General features: G+C 43.6%; 2 protein-coding genes across 2 annotated transcripts in view; one reads left to right on the forward strand and one right to left on the reverse strand.

The window, feature by feature from the left end:
- Window positions 1-2761: 2761 nt before the first annotated feature.
- Window positions 2762-9437, reverse strand: RpS11 (ribosomal protein S11). Its single transcript, XM_050176964.3, has 3 exons — window positions 9350-9437; window positions 8917-9105; window positions 2762-3079 (listed from the first exon to the last, which is right to left on the reverse strand). Exons 2-3 carry the CDS (start codon window positions 9098-9100, stop codon window positions 2793-2795), a joined length of 471 nt encoding a protein of 156 aa, XP_050032921.1. The 5' UTR covers window positions 9101-9105; window positions 9350-9437; the 3' UTR covers window positions 2762-2792.
- Window positions 9438-9632: 195 nt separating this feature from the next.
- LOC126529358 (protein HID1) overlaps window positions 9633-20764 on the forward strand; it is a 43542-nt gene continuing 32410 nt past the window's right edge. The window contains exons 1-5 of the mRNA XM_050176960.3: window positions 9633-9872; window positions 12495-12711; window positions 15506-15636; window positions 16627-16665; window positions 19050-19103. Of these exons, the coding sequence (XP_050032917.1) occupies window positions 9807-9872; window positions 12495-12711; window positions 15506-15636; window positions 16627-16665; window positions 19050-19103 (507 nt within the window). The 5' untranslated portion in view covers window positions 9633-9806. The remainder of the gene's footprint in view (window positions 9873-12494; window positions 12712-15505; window positions 15637-16626; window positions 16666-19049; window positions 19104-20764) is intronic.

The following is a 20764-nucleotide window of genomic DNA, read 5'->3' on the forward strand; positions in this document are numbered from 1 at the left end:
AGCTTTCTTTTTTTCGCATTGGCCACCTTTGGAACCTTATCAGCCACTGCCGTGATCGAAACCACGACCCCGAGCTTGCTTTTTGACACTTTCAGAGTGTATTCTGTTTCAATACAACTGTTTTTGGCCACATATGCTCTTTATCATTCTTACTTTTTGCACATACTACTTGTATCTGGATGAACGCAGTACCTTCAGATATAGGTAACGCTGCCGTATTTATTCCCTTTGTTTTGTCTTATACCTTTCAACGGCATTACGCAGCTATAGTTCTATGGTCAAGAGTTGCGTCACTCTTTCTGAAGGACAACCTCTAAAACCTTTAGTATACAACATACGTGTCAACTTGGTTTTGAAATAAATTTGTTAGCGTAAGCGAAAGCGCTACAAAAATGACTAATCTGCTGGACTTGGAAACAACTTCTAGTACCTATTACTTTACTGTTCCACCTTCTTTTTTGTGGCAAGATGTAAATATTTCAATCCAATTAATTATAGAAAGTGTGAAAATTGGAAATTTCTACTGTCAGTGAGCGCACAACCCTAATTCCCGCTGTCCATAATAGCGCGCGCATTTACGTATTTCGAGAATATGGTGGCGCAACCGGCTGCGTCGCCACCCTGTACATCAAGGCATTCATTGTACTAGAAGGCTTTAGCACCCTAGCGCATGCCATGATAGGCGACCCTCTTCTGCTTCAAGCTTGAATCTGGAGGGTCTGTTTCTCGGCACAGCCACTAGGTTGCGAGCCCTTAGCTGGAGTCGCCAATACCATTTAATATAGTCTAAATTACTACCGACGTTGTACAAGACTCTGATGACGTCTCTGATGATCTTTGGTACCATTTCCTGTTCACGCCAGACTTCCTACCTCATGGGACAAATAATCCTTTCACATTAATAAGCTTACGGCTTACATGAAATTGTTACAATGCTTACGAGAGAGGGCCTTGCAAATATTATAGAGCGGCGTATGCCTGCTTTAGTTGGCTTAATAGGTGCAGATAATTTATTACTGAGGAAGAGTTGAAAACTTCATACTTGAGATTTTGCAATCTTCAACAATTCCTCAAAAAAGAATTGTGGTGTAGAAACCATCAAGGATGGTAGTCAATGTCAGTGATAGCTTTGACCTGCTGCATAACCCCACACCATCCGTGATCAAAAAACCTTACGGGCACATCAGCATGTACACGTACGTACGTATGAAGTTCCAATCTTGCTGCTAACCAAAATCATAAGGGATGCCACGACTTGTAATCGCAGCAGCCCAGTCAAAACTCTATATAACAACCCCTATTATCCCTAGTACCCTATCTGCAACTGCATTGCAATGGCTATCCATCAAGTCGCCACACATGACACAGAGGTGTCTGTTACCAATGGCACGCTATCGATTTGTTACACTTAAGGCTAGTGTCATGCTGTCACATCGAGATGAATGGCCAAGAATGGGCACATACCAAGTGACCTGTGCTGCCTGCTTGGCAGGACGGCAGTCAGCACACACCTTGCGAGATTATTCCCAAAATCCCCAGAAACATGCAAACTGCTATGCGGGGGAAGAGCAAAAAAATGCCTTGACCGCCTACATATTCGCATGTATTTAGGTAAGAGCTGCTGGGGTTAGTAGAGCAGAGATAAGCCATGGCAGCGGTCTGCACCAAATTTCTGCCCAATTTCCTTCACAACAGCAGCCGTAGCAGAAATGTTCACAGTGCAGAACACATTTATAAAAGCTCCACATTATTTAGCAATTTGCAAAAAGATCCAGTGATCTATTACTTGCATTCTGTTCTCATCTCGTCAGCCCATTTCAAATTGGTTATTTTCTGAAACGCAAGCAACAAGTGTGCTTTTCGCACCAGGAGCAGATCCAGGGCATCAGCACATGAAGTTGGCACTCTACATGCAAGTGAAACCAACGGCCCTGTACCATGCCTACAACATTAAATAAAAGGTAATGATTTTGAGACATTTTGGACCATAAAAATGGTACAGGTCCCTCCCCTGGTCCCCCCTGGCACTGTCCCCCTCTGGCACAGTCCTCTGTTGAACAGGGCCAAACCTGGCACGGAAGGAAACGATTGGTAGCATGGAAAGACACTGATGAAAGGAGCATGTGCCCCTTTTTACGCTACCACATATAAACGCATAACTTGACAAAAGTTCGCAGAAAAGCATGCATTGCCCAAAGATCCCTGTAGTCTTCGAGCATGGTGTGCAGCAAAATCCTGCCTAATCACACCATGCTGGGATGACCCAAATACCATCAGAAGTCTTCAGACTTTGCACCATTATGGGGCTACCCTAGAATATTAGTTTCATGAACACATTTTTTCTTTAGCGCTCCCGCTATCCTGTTAACAATGCAATTTCACGGCAACATATGCATTGTGTATGTAACTTGAGGACACACGGCATTATACGAAAGGCATGCAAGATAGAAGCTCCAAAGGGTGCAAATATTTCTTAATACCGGTTCCAAAAGAACTCGGCAAACACTCTTCCCCTTTCAGCTAGTCTGACAATAGCAAACACAGGGTGTCAAATTGCGAGGCCAACACGTTCGAAAATGGGATTTAAATCCAAGTTTCGTATGCAGTACGATGAGGACTTGTTGTGAGAAATATTCCCGGAGTAAAGCGATATGATGCAGCAAGGAGTGCTGAGTGGTTTCGCTCACCCACTGAAAGAACTATCTCACAGTTTCCCTTTGTGAAGCTTGGCACCATCGACAGATGAGACACACACGCCAGGTTTGTCAAAGATTGACAAGTTTTAATAATGTTTAGGCCTTCAGGAACTGCTTCTTGGAGCCAGCCGCCTTCGTGACCTTGAGCACGTTGAAGCGCACCGTCTTGGAGAGGGGCCGGCACTCGCCCACCGTGACCACGTCGCCTACGGCCACGTCCCGGAAGGCCGGTGACAGGTGCACAGACATGTTGCGATGCCGCTTTTCGAAACGGTTGTACTTGCGCACATAGTGCAGGTAGTCCCGCCGGATGACAATGGTGCGCTGCATCTTCATCTTGACCACCACGCCGCGAAGGATGCGACCCCGGATGCTCACATTGCCTGCGAAGAGGAGCGAGAGAGGTCACGTTCAATGCATTCAGAGGTAAGGGCATGGAACTCCCCATTAACCACCATAAAAAAACACCGAAGAGAAGGATAGCTTAAGCTGCATTACATTACATGTGCGCAGTACCATAGAGGCCAGAAAAAAAAATTCAAGAACGAAACACAGGTGGCACCACCACCTTCAGGCTATCACACTAGCTCACCATGGTGCCATGGATTTCAACGGCTTCTGCAGGGACCAAGTTAACAGTTTACCAGTAAAGATGGATTCATTGCAGGTTAAAGGAACAAGAGACTGAACTTTGCAAATTGTAACAGCTTTTGCTGGGCCACAACAGCCAAACGTATCGGCATGAAATTTATTGTAAGTGGACGAATACCAAATTGTTCTAATACAAATTGAACACAAATACTACTATGAATATCAAATAGTGAACCGCAGATCTATGTACGTGTGAACAGCAGGAATATTTATTTCTCCATAATTAGGTGCCACACCTCTACTGACTGCCCAAAACAATAAAAATCCCAGCGTACTTCCAGGGACAAAGAATAAGGTTTAACACAAGGCTATTAATTGTCATTAAAAACTGTATGAATAGCCTCCGAACATCTTCAGAGCCTTGTTGCAAAGAAGCTTTCGAATGAACCATTAGTGTATGCAATATCACTTTAAAAATATGGTAAATAATTGGTTGCCAGAAAAAAACATAAAAATGTAACTTGGCAATGTAAAAGTTTAGGCTAGCTGGTGGGTCATCCTTAACTATGCTTGGAGCACAAGGCTTCAAGTAGAAGTAAGAAGAAATTGGACACAGACAGCGCTGCAATGCAAGAACTTAAAGGTTGTGGCAAAAGAGAGAAAAAAAAAAAGCGGCTGTAGGACTTGTGTGCCGTAAACACATGTAAAAGGGTCCGTTGCAAGAAAAATCTCTGGTTGTAGCCTAAAAACAGTGCGACGTGAGTAGAGTGTCAAAAACATTAAATAAGACCAGCACTGTTCTCAGATTTGAGATGCAGCTTTCGCAACTTAATCTAAAACAATATTTGTATTTTTGTTTTGTCTGTGCATTCCTTCAAAAACTTTATCATTTCACTTCCACTAATTTGCGAAATCTTGTTTAGCAGATATGAAACAGTAACAAGACTAACAGTCGATTGCAAAATATTTCGCTGGCTTTGAGTATATGAAAATATTGAATAATTCATTTTCGAATATAAATAATTAGTATGTACATTCAATTACTATTGAAAACTTCAAATAATTGCCCACCTTTAAAATTTACCTGAATTAGTTTCTTTCATGTCCCTTCATGTGCGTGCTGATTGGCTAAGCAAGTGGAACTGAACATGATGCCCATAATTGTTACTCTCCTGTCATATAGCCTCGAGACCATTGTAAGATTGCCTCATCAATCCAGTGCGGTGCAGGGCTAAAGTGTCAGTACATCCAGAAGTGATCGATTGTAGCCAGTGCGGTTTGGTACTGCTGCTGGTTCCCCCAACAGTAAGCAACAAGGGCCCAGTTTGGGGAGTCAGGAATTTGACATTCTTGCCACTCCAATGAACAATCCCATCTGCTTACAGGAAAATAGTACTCCAACCCATGCACTCAATGAAGTTGGAAAGTTCTTGGGTAGGAAAGTGCAAAAAATAAGGTATTGTAAAATTCATTTTTGGTTCCTCATTTTGCTTTCAAGAGCCTCCGCACCAAGAGTCAGGCAGCATTACAAAATCTTTCCCCCCCTTGCCTTCTTGAAAAAAGAGTATGTATGTCACATGTACATTTGAGGGGCTAGCAGCTGCAATCTCACTGCGCCTTTTTTTTTACAATGCTTTATTTGGGCCTGAATTTCTTGAACATGCCTCGACTTTTCACAATTTGCAGCTACACGAACATGTCTGCCAATCAACTTCCACTTTGTTTTTATAAGCTTTGTCTACATTTTCCACTAGGTGTCAAATAATGTGCTCAAAAGGACTTCGTAGGAAAGTTGCTCAGGTCTGCAAAATATTTATTTTTGTACACAAAAGGACACATGTAATGCACTGAATATAATGTGCCTTTGATCCTAGATTTTCTCGTGTTGGCGGAAGGATGCCAACAGCACTTTCACACAGGCAAATTTGTGCAGGAATGAGTCTGGAGACACTCTGGACCTTGTGCAGAATGAAAGACCACCCATTCCTCGTTACCTGCTACATGGGGATTGGGCAGGCAGTCCACAACTTGTTAAAGTGAGCAAGAAAATCAATTCGGTTTATTAATGAACTTCAATGGCTTACAATGAACTTAAAAAAATTGTATCCGTTTCATTAAAGACACCCATCACCAGGTTTGCACACTAAAGGAAGCGCATAACATAGATTACATGAAACCAATCATGCCTGCAAAATATTGCACCCATGTATACTAAAAAAGATACAAGGACACCTAAGCACTTCTTATGAGTTGCAAATGCGAAAGCATTCCTGTCCAACTGGATGCCGCTGAGCGTGATGTCCTGCGTGACAAGAGACCGAGGAAGCCGCAGCGGCCACTAAGTGGGAGAGATGCGGGCGGTGCGCCAGCTCCCGAGACAGATGGCCACAGCCGCATGCACGCCTCACGACTGCCTTGCCGAGGACAACCCATCTCGCTTGACAGCACCGTGTTGCCGTACCTGCCCCATCAAAGTGCGCTTGTGACGCCATCTCATGGCAAAGCCCTCTCTCCTCATACAACACCGTTTGCCCGCTTGGCTTTGTTGAGGTGTGCTCGTGACGTGCCGTCACAGCCAATGGGAATTTCAGTGCCGTTTCGCTGCTACAGACATCGTTTTTCTCATTCAATGGGCCGTTTGATGCTTTCGCATAAAACAAAACAATTACTCATATGAAAGGAACAATCACCATTTTTCACCGGCCTTGTGTGCTCAACTATAACCTCTTCCAGTCGCAGGCTTAGAGAGGGCACATGTGAACGCCTTGTCATGCTTCCCAAGATTCTTAGTTCATTTGCTCTCATCAATGTGCCAAAAACTTTTGCCACCAGCTCTGTGCACAGACCCTTTAAACATTTGTCTCCCTCAGTGCACAACTGGATTTCGTTAAATTTCCACATTTTGCATCTAAACTGACACATGGAATGATTTCGATGGTCTCATCAACTATGGACCAGTTTTTGCAGGAATTGCTAAGGTATATTGTATCTCAGTATTTCATGCTTGTTATTTTTCTTGCTTTCGTCTATTATATTTTGTAAATGTGTTCCTGTAACATTCTGCAAGTTCTTGTACTACCCTGCTCACCACCTCATATGGAGACAGGAGTATGTGTAAATAAAAATAATGAAAACACGCTACACCTTTATTCATTTAGGCATGGTTAATGCAAACACCACAGGTTGCCCACTGCCACAAAAATTCTAAGCACTAAACTAACAGTTGAGAGTGGATGCAATCCAGGGTCTTATTCTGGTGCTTTGAGCTCGGCATCGTTTAGGCCAGGAAGAGCTTGTTCGAGAAGATTCCTAAAACATCTTGGGGACATGGAATATTCCAAAGTTAGAGAAAAGTCAGATATCAAACTGCTTAAAATTGAGTTTAGTCTAACACCCAAAAGCTGCAGTGGGCCATGACAGTTACCATAGTGGAGGGATCTCAATTAATTTTGACCTGCTGGGTTTTTTAAATCTGCATTCAAAACAATGCACACAAGCATTTTTTGCATTCCGCAATAGCGCAGTGGTTAGAGCATCCAGGTCCCAAATGCACAATACCACAAGAGCATTGCGTAGTACAACTGCTTAACCACTTGCTATAGTCGGAACAATACAATGGCTCTGTTGTTCTTCCTGGCCGAATGTTTCATGATAGTGCTTAGATTTAATTTAAGAATACTTCAGAGTGATGAGCTCCAATTTGGAAACAAAAGCAGTTCGCCACAAGCTCACTGAATGAACGCAAACTGCATTCACTTGAGAACAAAGTCATCAGTAAATTTCACTGAGACTGTCTTCAGAGCAGAGACTTGCTAGCCTAGTAGTTGGCTTAAGCCCGGAGACTCCAAAAATGGGTTGTGCCGGCAGATGTGCTTGATTTCATACCTTCAGCAGCATCCAAAGTCCCTTTTCACTGATAACCCCCTTCTTAATCCAGAGTTCATGTTATCTTGTGGATATGCTGATCAATGGACTGAAGGGTGCTTCATCTGCCTTTTTAATATACGATACTGATTTCTATTATTTGGTCCCTTCTCAAGGCCTATGTGATGCTGTTAGCAGTGATAACAAGGAAGGGTGAGCTGTTCTTCCTAGACTAGACAGGCATAAACAACAATACATTTTTATCCCTTCTGATGTTTTACCTCGATTCCATAGCTACATTCCTTATCAGCATTTTGATGCACAAGCAGGAGTTTGTATCAGCTTGTACCTGCTACTGTTCTGACAGTTTCTTTTTTTTTGCCAGTTTCGACAAATGCGGTTTAAGCTGCCTCAGTGACAGTCCCAAAGGCAGGATGTGATGCTTTGTTACTTGCTTTCTCATATTCATTAACACATTTGCTGACACAATGACATATTACAATCATACCAAAACAGTGTTGACTCGAACAGCCCGAGCTTGAACTTTGAACGTAGTCCACGGTTGTACAGTTTTCAAATGTTAGTGTTCTTTTCTCTTGGAGTGCAAAGATTCTGAAAATGTGTGAAAGGCAACATACCGGAATACTAAAAGTTACGCTTAAAAAACGTGTACACGTCCATTGGTTTGAGTTCGCAGGTAACCTGTAAAAATAAAGTTTGGTACCTGTCATTATAATTTTTGGCATTTGTGAAGCCATGTTACCAAAAGTGGAATGAGCCAAAACTTTACACATGAAAATGAGGCCCAGGCAGTGTGGTCCCTAGAATTATGCACTGTCTCATGCCAAAAGCCCAATATTATTATGAGGCATGCTGTAGTGGGGAGACTCAGGATAACTTTGAATACCTGGGGTTCTTTAAGTTGCCCCCAATACATGGTGCCCTGGAGATGTTGCATTACGCCCCCATTGATGTCTCATGTCAACACCTTGCAAACTGTCAAGGGTTCATGCTGCGATAAGCCAGAAGCAGAAGGAATTAACCACAAAGCAAATTTATAGTGCACGTGTGCATATCTTATTTGTTGAAAAGAGTCACATCAGCACAGATTGAACGGTTTTGGAAGCCTAAAGGGTACACAGTGCAAGAAATGCAGGTGTTATCTGCATTCAATTTATCAGTAGAGGTAAACAGTAAATGGTGAAGCACTTGGCACGCCTTTTAGTTAAAACATACCTTCTCATTGCATCTGTTCTGTTTGCATAATGCATCATCACTGCAAGACGAAGTCATCTCCCAGCAATCTCCAATCACCCTTTTCTTGCGCCAGCTGACCCTAATTTATGTTGTCTGTAGTTTAACGCTAATGCACTCAGAATGAAAGAAAATTGGGCAGTTGGCACCTGTCCTGTTGTATGTATTCCTTGTCCGCGTCCTTTTCGTCATCAAATTCGTTGAATTATTTATGACGCCGGCTAACTCAAACCAAGATTCTGCCCGCACGCATTTTGGACCTTACGGTGTTATTCACAAGCACAGGTGGCACTATGCACACCTGGTAGTCACCGGCTTTAGACCTAATGTATGTCGCAGTTCAAATCGTCATAGCAGAACCTTCTCCTTTACGTTCTGCACAGACACACCGCAAATCAGGCTGTCAAGGAAAACTACCAATGATTTCTTTGGCGTAAACACAGCTAACAGCTACGGTTTTTCTTGCACCTGACAACCTGCCGTCGCAAAGACAAGGCAAAACAGCGCGCACCTGTGAAGGGGCACTTCTTGTCGATGTATGTGCCGTGAATGGCCTCGCGCGGCGTCTTGAAGCCCAGGCCGACGCTCTTGTAGTATCGCTGCACGCGCTTAGGGTTCCCCTTGGGCAGGCCCGCCTTGCGGTTGAGGAACACCGTCGGCTGCTTCTGGAAGGAACGCTCTACTTGCTCGGCCATGGTGCCTGCATGGACAGTTGGAAACAGCGTTTCAGCCGGTGACACGTCCGGGCAGGCGGCGCGATCACGCCGCGAGGCCTAACCGCCGCTCGTGTCGCCAGCACCTGGCTTACCAAGCAGCTAAGCAGATCGACACAACAAGATCGTTTAGTGGATTACTTCATTAGCGTTCCTACGTTCGATTACGCAGGAATAAACAGCTAAAGCTTGCTCATCTTACGCAAATCAATGACACACGTGGTCGCTTACCTAGCAGGTCCGTCGAAGACCAGAGAAGAAAAGGATTCACTTGGATCAGCTACTGAATAGCCCGAAACGAATCCACAAAGCCAGTTTTGTCCGATGTAATAACGCATAAAATAAAAACGTTTATATTATACTAATTTAATAAATTATTAAAAATTATGTTTTTTAATTGAATGAATAAATTGTAGTTTGTTTCAGTTGTAGCAGCCAACTACTTTTGCTGAAACAGCAAATCGGGCCGAGCCAAGTTGTGGTTTCGGTGCTTTGTAACTGATTATCTCAGTTGCCGTAAATCGCACCGGGAACGTCCGCGCATCTCTCGGCAGCGGACGAGTTGGTTCCGTTTTTCGGGTGTGCGCTGGCTGGCCGCGTGTGGGTGGCGTTTTGACGCCGTGGTGCTCCTCGTCTACCCAACTGTACGGCGGCGGCGAGCGCTCACCACCGGCGGCCGGCAGGCACCATGGGCAACACAGACTCCAAGCTCAACTTCAGGAAGGCCGTGATCCAGCTGACGACGAAAACGCAGGTGCGTGGCGGCGGCATATGCTGGCAAGCTTTGACGCGCGCAGAGCTGGCGCGGCCATGTCGCCCGTCGCGCGAGAGCCGCTTTTCATCGTCGCGGATCGTTCTTTTCCCCCCGTTTTACGAGCTTACGACATCTGCGACGCGCTGTATCCCTGGGTGGAAACAGGTGCCTCCGAAAACGATGTGCTTCGATCGGATCGCCGACTGCGCGCGCGACAGTTCGTGGTGGCATCCGAAAGTTGGCAGAACATGAGGGGTGCGCCTTGACCCACTGTCGTAATTCATTGGTCGCTTGCTCTCCCCGTTTACTTGTCTTTAGTCTCGCTTTTGCTGGAGTTAGTCTATAAATAGTATCTCGTCAGCGGGCTGTAGCTTGCGTGCATCGTCTGACCGGGGAGAACAATATGGTCTTCGGAAAAAAAAAAAAAATCGATCTCCGTACAGCGAAGGATGTGACTGCTTGGTTGCACGCGTATCGTCGATTTGTCATGATTCTGTCGGCGTGGTACGTACCGAGCGTTTTGGCTCGGGGACAAATTGCATAAACAGTGCAGTGAAACGTAAGCGTTAACCGCCGGCAAAAGAAATCGTAAATGGAAGAAGAAATAATAGAGAGGGAAGCGGCAACATATAGCATAATTAAATGTTTCACGTGCGTGGCTCAGCGCACTTGATGAGCAGGCTTGCTTTAACGTAACTTGGTATGCCAGTAGTTAGCAATGTTCATGCGCGTTAATATAATATGCTGCATGCAACGCGCTTTCTATAACAAGACCAGTTTGTTCGGGAGCGAAAACCTCAATATATCTATAGGCACTGCGGACCTTGCCAGAGGACATATATATATATGTAACTACGATGCAAAATTTGAACTGTACGTCTCTGTTTCAGCGACGTTCTGATGTTATATGAAATCCAGTACGTTTACTGGAAAGACTTGTATGAATGACAACATGTATGAAAAGTTTATGTATGCGATAATTCGAAGATTCTTTCTTTCTGCTGGTTGTATGAGTTATTGCAACTGTTTGCTCTCAAAGATTGCCAACAGGGGTCATATTTATGCTTGGAAAAGAGGCAAGAATTGCTGCAATTAGGTTTCAGCCACATTTCCTATTTAAAATCGCATGACTACCGGAATATTGGTTGCATTAAGAGGTTTCCAGTTTGATCTATGTGGCGTGCAGAATCGTGTCCAAAGGCTTGTGAAGTGTAGTACATTTATTCTTAGTTTTCCTGCAGTGAAGAAACTCATTGAACTCAATCAAACTCTTGTATCATTTGAGTGACTTTTCCGTATGTGACTTTTCCGTTTGTCATAAAGATTTCACAGTTACAGCTGGAATACTGATCATGCGCTCTTCCTTCTTTTCGAGCCAAGTAGAAGCAGGCGGCAATGACAGATACTAAAAGATCACGAATGACGTTGAAGTTTGAAATGTCTTTCGCATTCATTATAAACTCACAGTTTATCTACTTAAGTAAAAACCACAGCACGTCTCTAACCCAGAGTACGTGATGAAGCCATGAAGGTTCACGAGCTTCCTTTTGCACTCCCTCGGATTTCCTTTCTTTCTCTGAAAAACTTGAGAATAACATGATAGCCTCCATGATATTGCTTCTACAATATCAATAATACATTTTTTTCCCACATGTTAAATGATGATCTTGACTTTATTTAAATATTTTATTGCTCCCCTGACTGGAAATTTTTCAGCCAACAAGAAACTAACCAATTAAATAAATAAAGGTTGGGGCACAGTGATGATAAAGCCACCCGGATCAGTGAAACAGCACAGAAGAAACAAGAAAGAGATTGTGGTGTAATGCTAGTCTATGCTATCAGCTGCACCTGCTGGCTGCCATTGATAGTGATAGTACTTGTTTACAAAAATACAGATTAAGATGGCTATGGAATACCAAAAAACGGCATGCATGTTGGTGTGCATTTGTGCATTAGATGTTTATGGGTGAGAATGTGTGTGTGGTTGTCACAGGTCCGTTACACTGAGGTGCCGTCATAGTCCTATGTCGTGATGGCGTTGTAATTCTGCGTCGGTGACTGTTCACATGTGCGGTGTGTTTCAGTGATGTCTTTCTCAAGTAAAAACCAAGGAATTTGAGACAGAATGATAATCTTTCCTGGCCAATATTCCCAGCAGTCCTGGACATCAGAAACTGATTGACGCTCATCTTTAAGTCCTTTTTAAGTTTCACTAAGTTGTTAATTTTTTAATAATATTTATCGATAGTTTGTTGTACTGGCTGTGTTGTGTTTATTGAAATAGTGTTTGTTACTTTTCTTTTCATGTTTGTTGCAATGATAACAATGTCCTGTACTGGCTATTTTGTATTTATTTAAATATTTGCTTGTTGTGTTTTTCTTGAAATTTGTGTTACTGTAACCTCCATATAGTAGTTCCTGTTTGGTGCAGTAGGTAACACTAATTAAAATTTATTTTTAAATTAATGAATTTTGCAGACACCTTTCAGACTGCGCAGTCGAAGTCTTTCAATGCAGAAGCGTGCCATTCGCTTGGGAAAAAAAGTAGAAACCCTGCAGTTATAGTGCCAGTCCCTGTTTCTTGATATTCTCATGCTGCCTTTTTTTCTTGATGCACAGCCAATCGAGGCCCGCGATGAGGCATTCTGGGAACAGTTCTGGGGTGAGTCAGGCCTGCAGAGCGTCCAGGATGTGTTTGCCCTGGTGCCCGCAGCCGAGATTCGGGCCCTGCGCGAGGAAGCCCCTTCAAACCTGGCCACCTTGTGCTACAAGGCTGTCGAAAGGCTGGTGCGCGCTGCCGACTCCCTCTGCAACACGGCTGCCCAGCAGACGGCTGGTATGCTGACCCCTATTTTTGCGTTAATTTCATTTCAGTAGTAAGTGTACATATTTTTAGAACTACTTGGAGTTGAGCAAGTTGGTAGGGTTTAATGTTACCAAAGGCATATACTTAAGAAAGTAGGGAGTTGATAGGTCAACATTGTGTTTACTGCTGACAGTAAATCAGGAAGAATATGCACCATCATGTAGAAAAGGAAAGATCAGTTGAACTGCAAGAAAGGACCGGAGAGGTGTATGCAAAGCTTTCCAACAAGTTTGTAGAGTGCTATATAGGCGTAGTTTGTAAAGCTCCTTTTAGCTCTGATCACTTTAAGGTGTGGCAGGCAGGGTGTTCCATGAAACAGAGATTAGTTGGGCATAAATTTTCATTGACCACACGGTCTAACCTTTCGTTAAACTCTTGCGTTGCAAGTGTATCCCTAAATTTACAGCCAATGTACTTCTGTTCATACTTGAGAACGAAGACGCGCACCTTATAGTTGAGGCTTGGCGTATCATTAATAGCGGCAGCACGTATGTAATTCAGCTCTCAATCATTTTGCAAAAAAAAATTGCCATGCCTAAACAGTTATCTGTCACGAGTGCCCACCCGTGTCCATGGTTGAAAGGTTGGCACTGCTTTCCCTCGAGCATGGGCAGATAAGATTTGTGCCTTCCTTCTTTTCTGCCACTGTGCAATCCTGTAGTCAATAGTCAATACTTTTGTTGTCTTGTTCATTCCTGCTTGTGCCAGTGTTTGCATTCCGGCCCTTCAGTAACATGATGCTGTACATCTGCTCTTCTTTGCAAATCACTGTGATACTGTCTCATTCATCATATTTTCATGTCAACATGGAAACATTCTCATGGCACGGCAAAATGAATAGAATATGATAAAATGAGGCACCTATCTGGTTTCAAGAGTGACATAATATACTCTCTAAACAATTGTACCACAAGAACATCGGTGAGGTACAAACTCAGAGCAACAGCACTATACGATGGGTACTAGACAGATTTCATTAGAGGCAATGACTATGTAGTACCTTTAGATCAACCAAAAATGGGGAAGTCTCATGACTGATAAAGCAGTGGAGGCATCTGGTAGTAGAGAAGAAAGAGGACAACACCAGTGGGCCAATACCATAGCCTCTGATGTTGGATGTCACCATGAGTTTCCTACAATCTGACGCTAGTGTCTATGGGGGCAGGTAGCATAGCAATTCTATCAGCATGGGAATGATGGGCATGTACATGGATTTGGCTAAACTTCATCTTTCTGGCTTTAAATGACTTTGCAAAGTGATCATTTTCAACCACATGTTGCATTATAAACGCAACAATTAGCAATGATTACACATGTACACAGTCTCATTGCCCTCATGCATTTAGAAAATAATGATTTCTTAGAAAGGTTTTGCCAGTAAACACAAGATAAAGTGTCATAAATAAAGCCACAAGAATGTACAAAGCCAAAAGCATGAAGATTAGACAAGTCCATGTGCTGACCATCATTCCCATTGTAGTTGAACAATCCCAACGTCAGAGTTTCCTCTAGCAGCTTTATTATAAAGGGTGGCACGACAAATCAGTCCTGGAGGCCATTCGATTAGTGCCAATTACCGAGGTTCGATGCAATTATGGGCAGAGTAATGCCAGTATAGCTCTACTTCAGTGCCGTGATGGTGCTTCAAGTGCAATAGGAAGGATGAAAAAGAGTCGCAGGCTGGCTAAAGCCGTTTGCATGATGTGCATTCAGAAAGTGCCTGTTCGGGCAAAAAAAAACTGCACTTTTTAATGAGACAAGCGGAGATGACACACACGAGTGCTATCTAGTAACCATAATTTTTATTAAATATGAAGGCTGCATGTATGCAGTCACCACCAAGTGTACAAGAGTAGGACAAGCTTCCACATCACATTTGTTCAAGTATGTACCGACCGACCCTAATTAACACACTGTAATCTGCTTGTTTGAAAAGATTAGTGAAATTATGCTCTTTAATGCCAGATACATTTCACACCTCCAAAAGACTGCTTGAAGGTTCGTAGTGAATGAATAAGAGCACGAATTGATGAGGACAAGACAACAATACACACGTGCGCTGACTTGCAACTACTCTTATTTTCGAAAGTGTACAAGGTATATGGCATACACATGACACATGAAAACAAAGAAACAGATACAACAATCACGTGCCAGTATTGGCCGCCTAATCTGAGCTGCTCATTCCCCTAACGATACGCACCAGGAAGCCTTTTCTTTTTTCAGTCAGCATCAGAAACACCATGCTTATGCATACACCACCCAATTTATGTATATTTGCTGCTTTGATGATTAATCTAGTTATCTTGTCAGAGGAGGGGCTAAGCACTATCCCGCTGTCAAAATGTTGCACGCACCTACAACCTCGGCATTGTATTCCCAAATGCCTAGAAATGGCTGAGTTCTCATTATAATGGTTCTCTTTTGATCTTTCATTTAGGCACCTGCCGGTTTGACCTATGTATGGTTTACTACATGACACGGAAACAGAACAAGTTACATTGCCAGTGCGCTCAACAGAAATCTGCGGTGCTGCAGTGCTGTGTGTGTCACCTTCTTGTCTCCTCGTCAATTGACGCTGTTACGTATTTGTTCGCTATGAATAAGAGCCAACTAGCCCACCAACAAGCTTTAACAAAGCTCTTAGAGGTTCTCACTGTCACTTGATATTCAGCCACATGATGCAGTAAAAGAGAGATAGGAGGAGGGACGGTCTTCAGCTTCTGATACATGAATCCCGTCAACTTGTGGCTCTCCTGTGCAGTGCTGAACTGTGTGCGCCTGCTGACGCGCATCCTACCGTACATCTTTGAGGACTCGGACTGGCGAGGCTTCTTCTGGTCCAGTCTACCGGGATCAGCTGAGGACGACGCAGCCACCAATGGAGGAGCACAGGTACGTAGTAGGAGTGCTAGTGCCGTTTGTAATGTTAAAGCTTTCGAATTGATCGATTTACGCCTCGTTTGGAACAGGAGACTGCTGTAGCATCTTACGTTTATTCCCCAACTGTAGCCTGTTAGAGAATATGTGTACAGTCGCCATCAAATACAGTCGCCGTCAAAAGGTTTATATTGACCACGGGGTCTGAGTAAAAGGTTGTTTTCACAATCTAAGCATGGAGCCTGGTATTCGGATTTTACATACTGGTAATGCAAATGCCATGATATTGTAGATATGTACTGACTGTTGTTGCAGACTGAATTGAAGTCACTAATGACAAAGGAATTAGAAATAAGCTGCCTTTGAGTGCTAATATTTTATTCAAGGACATCAGTCTAAAAGAGGTTTGTCCTCAAAGATAAATTCCTAATAATTACCCTTTATTGTGGCAGTGGTTTTTGTGTTAGTGGTTGCAATATGTACAGTATAATTATTTCTTTAAGTACCTCAAATCCCCTTCGCTTGAGGGGTAGGCTTGTATGATACAATAGTCACCTTGTTGACATTTACTGTAGGCAAATATAAATATAGTACACATAATGCGTATAACTCAAAGGACCTATTTGATTGCAACACGATCAGTATAGCTAGTGCAATGCTATGAATTGTACATGATTACTGCTCACAGAAAGGGAATAAGTGCAGTGTAAAATACTTATTAAATTCATTGAAGTTCTCAATTTACTTAATGAAGTCACCCACTGTGGTACATTAGATGAGAATGGCATCACATCTGAATGTTGTTGGACAAGACCCAGTAAGCATTGATTTGTGCAGCCTCGTGTTCTGAAGCTCATCAGGGTTTATGTGTCTTGCATTCAGCCGACTCTTGCATCAGGATAAGCATCAGTCATTCACATCTTTATCCGACTGTACTGAGGATGCCAATTTCCATCACTAAGAGCAGAAATTAGAAATATCAGTTGCTTTTTTCTGCTGTTTCAGACGGAGTCACTGGCCCAATCTCTCATCACAGCACTTTGTGTAAGTATGGACAAGTAGCCTCATCTTTTAGAACTTTTGTATTACCTGTGCTTTAAGGGGCCCTGAAATATTTTTCGAGCATTGTAACAAAACATTGCCAATCTGGCGTAGCGGCTGCTCTGAACATGTACGCCAAATATTACTGCACTGCATGAAGCAGGGCATTCACAACCTCCTGTCAAAACCAGCGAATAATTGCTTACTCTTGCTTCCACATTGCCGTCATGGAGCATCATCGAAAGCAGTTGGGCCACCAAAGCGACTGGCTGATTTCGTGATCGTGAGATCATTCTCAGTAATACATAAGTTCTAATTTTGAATTAAATAAATCAAGCATATCTGTCTGTGATCTCAAAAAGACAGAAAAATCAGTTAATCTTTGGACTATGTGTAGCTGCATCAGCTGTGTGTGCCCTCCGAAACGGCAGCGGTGTGCCGCTTAATGGAGCGTACCGCAGCCGCTGTGGGATGCTGTGATGAGCTCTTTCGCCACCGCGACACTTGACTTTTGGCCGGGACTTTGCCCTCTTGGATTCACTACTGTGTAGCTTGCAATGTGCTAGCAGAGATGAAAAGAGAAAGAAGGTCGGTATCAGTGTGATAGTTGAAGGATTCGAAAAATTGTGCGGCATGTGATTCGTGAGATGACATACTTTAATAGTGAGGCCATTCTATGTTCCAGTTGGCCCCCTTATAGCACAATCTGGAACATTGAATGAGTTTTGTTCCAATTGGGCCATTATAGGGCCAACTTAAATGGAACAAAGTTTAAATTTTGGGGAAGAGCTTAGTGTGAACAACATACACCCATCAAAACAGGGATCGCTGTTCACCGTAAAGCCCTCTGTTACTTAAAAAAAATTCTTGCCAACATTTAGTTGGCACAGCTGGCATAAAATAAGGTAATTCTTAAAAAAAGGGGGAACATCTGCCAAGTATTGTGTCAACTACAACTGACAAACAGCATAACAGCCTGTAGATTGCTATTTAATGCATGAATGTCCAACGCATCATATCAGCTGCTTTTACCCTGAAATTTAAAGAAGCATTGAAGTTAGAGCTCGCTCATTACCAGTTAGGTGTTTCCTGTCAGAGAGAAACACCTTACAGAGTGTGAAACCAACTCATTATGACAGGTGTGTTGAGAGACTTATGTCGCACATGAGGCAGCTACTGTTGTCTGGTTTTTCTGACAATGTTTAGAAACTTCCTTCTGCAGACTGTGTTCTTTCTTTTTTCTTCAGCGTTATTAAGATGCAGAGCACTGCCTTAGCTCAAGTAGCTCAAATTTGTATTTATCGTTGTCATGTCTGCTACATTCTGCATAAGTTCTGTAGACAAATGTGCATGCTTGTGTTTGTTGTCCTTGCGTTAATGTGAAGTACCCAACTATGAAATTGAAAAAAGGGGGTACCAGCGAAACACAAAGGACGTGCACACAAGGAAAAGGCGTTACAGACGGACGGATGCTGGTGATGAACTTGAAAAAAGAGGGTACCAGTGAAACACAAAGGACACGTGCACAAGGAAAAGGCGTTACAAACGGACGGACGCTGGTGATGAACTTGAAAAAAAAAAGGGTACCAGCGAAACACAAAGGACGCACACACAAGGAAAAGGCGTTACAGACGGGCGGACGCTGGTGATGAACTTGAATAAAGGTGGTACCAGCGAAACACAAAGGACGCGCACACAAGGAAAAGGCGTTACAGACGGGCGAACGCTGGTGATGAATTGAAAAAATGGGGTACCAGCGAAACACAAAGGACGCGCACACAAGGAAAAGGCGTTACAGACGAACGGATGCTGGTGATGAACTTGAAAAAAGAGGGTACCAGTGAAACACGAAGGACACGCACACAAGGAAAAGGCGTTACAGATGGACGGACGCTGGTGATGAACCTGAAAAAGGGGGTACCGGCAAAACACAAAGGACGCACACACAAGGAAAAGGCGTTACGGACGGACGGGCGCTGGTGATGAACTTGAAAAAAGGGGGTACCGGCGAAACACAAAGGACGCGCACACAAGGAAAAGGCATTACAGACGGACGGGTGCTGGTGATGAAATTGAGAAAAAGGGGTACCAGCGAAACACAAAGGACGCACACACAAGGAAAAGGCATTACAGACGGACGGACGCTGGTGATGAACTTGAAAAAAGGGGGTACCAGTGAAACGCAAAGGACGCACAAACAAGGAAAAGGCGTTATAGACTGACGGATGCTGGTGATGAACTTGAAAAATGGGGGTACCAGCGAAACACGAAGGACGCGCGCACAAGGAAAAGGCGTTAGACATGGACGGACGCTGGTCCGTCCAGTTCATCATGCACCAACTGGCCCGGGAGCTTGCGCTAATGTGCCTAACTATGTTATCTTGCAGGACCTGCTGTTCTGTCCGGACTTCACGGTGTCCTGTTCAAAGAGGCCTGGCCCTGTAAGTATCTGAGCTTTGGTGTTTTCACACTGATCAATGTAAGAGCATTAAGAGGGGAAGGAAATACTATGAACCTGTATTCCCTATTGCTGTGGTTTCTCAGTGTGGTCTGAGAAGACATGTCCAAAATCTGTAATCTTGTTCTTAGCAAAGCTTGAAAGGGAAAATTGTGAATAGGGAAATTGTGAAGGGGGAAATTTGTCATCCACCCTACTATAGCACGAAGCTACAAAAGAAACCCAAACAGGTTTCTCAGAAACAAACCGTCACAGTAATAGCTAAATTCATCCTGGTTTGGTGATTGAACCCGAGGCCAACACATGTCTGGGGCAGTTGCTCTACCACCTGAGCTAACCAGAAAGCTAGGAGATTGCAGAGTGAGGGTGAATGAATCAACATCTCGAAACTCAGGGGCACTGAATATGGCAAATCAGTTTTTCAGGAGCCTGCCAGGCTGACCATAGCTATCATAGTTGGGTCGATGACAAATTTCCCCTTTCATGAACCTGCCTCCATATTGCAGGCTTCTGCAAAACTGATTTGCCACATTAAGCAAAGCTGCATCATCTTCATTGCTGAGCAATGGCTAGAGAAGCAGTTACATACGCCCAATGTATATTACAGTGATAGCTCTTCATAGGTTTGCTTAGTGCGTCAGGAGTTTGTACCACAAAACCACCTTGCACAACCTCTACAGTTTCTTTAATTACTTGCATAGAAGTTAACATTTCATTACTCATTAAGAGCTGCAATGCACTAATTCTCATAATGATATTTAGTGCAGCCATAGCTTTTTCAACTTAACGGCCGCTGTTACCGCGAAGCTTGCTCCTGTAAGTGACATTTAAAACGCTATCGTCAAAGTAGAGGTGATCCCGAAGGTGCACCAATGAGCATCTTTCAGCTTACAGGACCTAAAAGTAATTTAAACAGAAGCTAATGTACGAGTTCGTCTTGTAAACAGTGCGACTAATACTGCACTCAACTAGAAAGACATGACAGTCATAAAATCTCGTTAATATATACCTGCTCAAAATACACATACACTTAAGACATACACAATTGCAAGTAATATCCAACTCGGTCTTCATAACGACTAATGTATCGGCTGACTGCTTAAGTTTATAGTGGCTCGTCGCATGCCTCCTGGTTAATGTATACCATGATCACATTTCGTTACACAGAGGCTTGACTCACAGTGTGGCTTACACTGCATTATGCTGAAAAAGATCTTCCACTTTTGCGAAAGACACGGAGATCAGTCTGCTAATGATTTCAATGCAGGTGTGGTGATAACTGTACAGGTAAGCGTGAAAAGTGTGCGGAGGCACAGCAGCGGCCCCAGCAACAAGCACAGCCATTGACGACTGCAGATGGATGCAAAATATTGCCGCCGTCCCTTTCGCAATAAACGTCTTTACCTATTGTTTCTCGGCAGCGCATGTAGCTTAGTGTATAGTTGCGTTGGAAGCGTACTGCATGATTTTAATAGGCAGTAGCCCAACCACACTGCTGTAGTCTGCCGCCTCGTTGAATGGGGCTAGTACAAGAACGCAGTGTCTGCCGCAGCAAAAGCAGATCGCGGGCGTGTAGATGGCTGATTGCACAGACTCTTGCAAACGCGAGCACAGTCAGCCAGCAAACACGAGCATTCAGCCAGC

Source organism: Dermacentor andersoni, chromosome 8 (genome assembly GCF_023375885.2).
Source record: "Dermacentor andersoni chromosome 8, qqDerAnde1_hic_scaffold, whole genome shotgun sequence".
NCBI lineage: Eukaryota > Metazoa > Arthropoda > Arachnida > Ixodida > Ixodidae > Dermacentor > Dermacentor andersoni.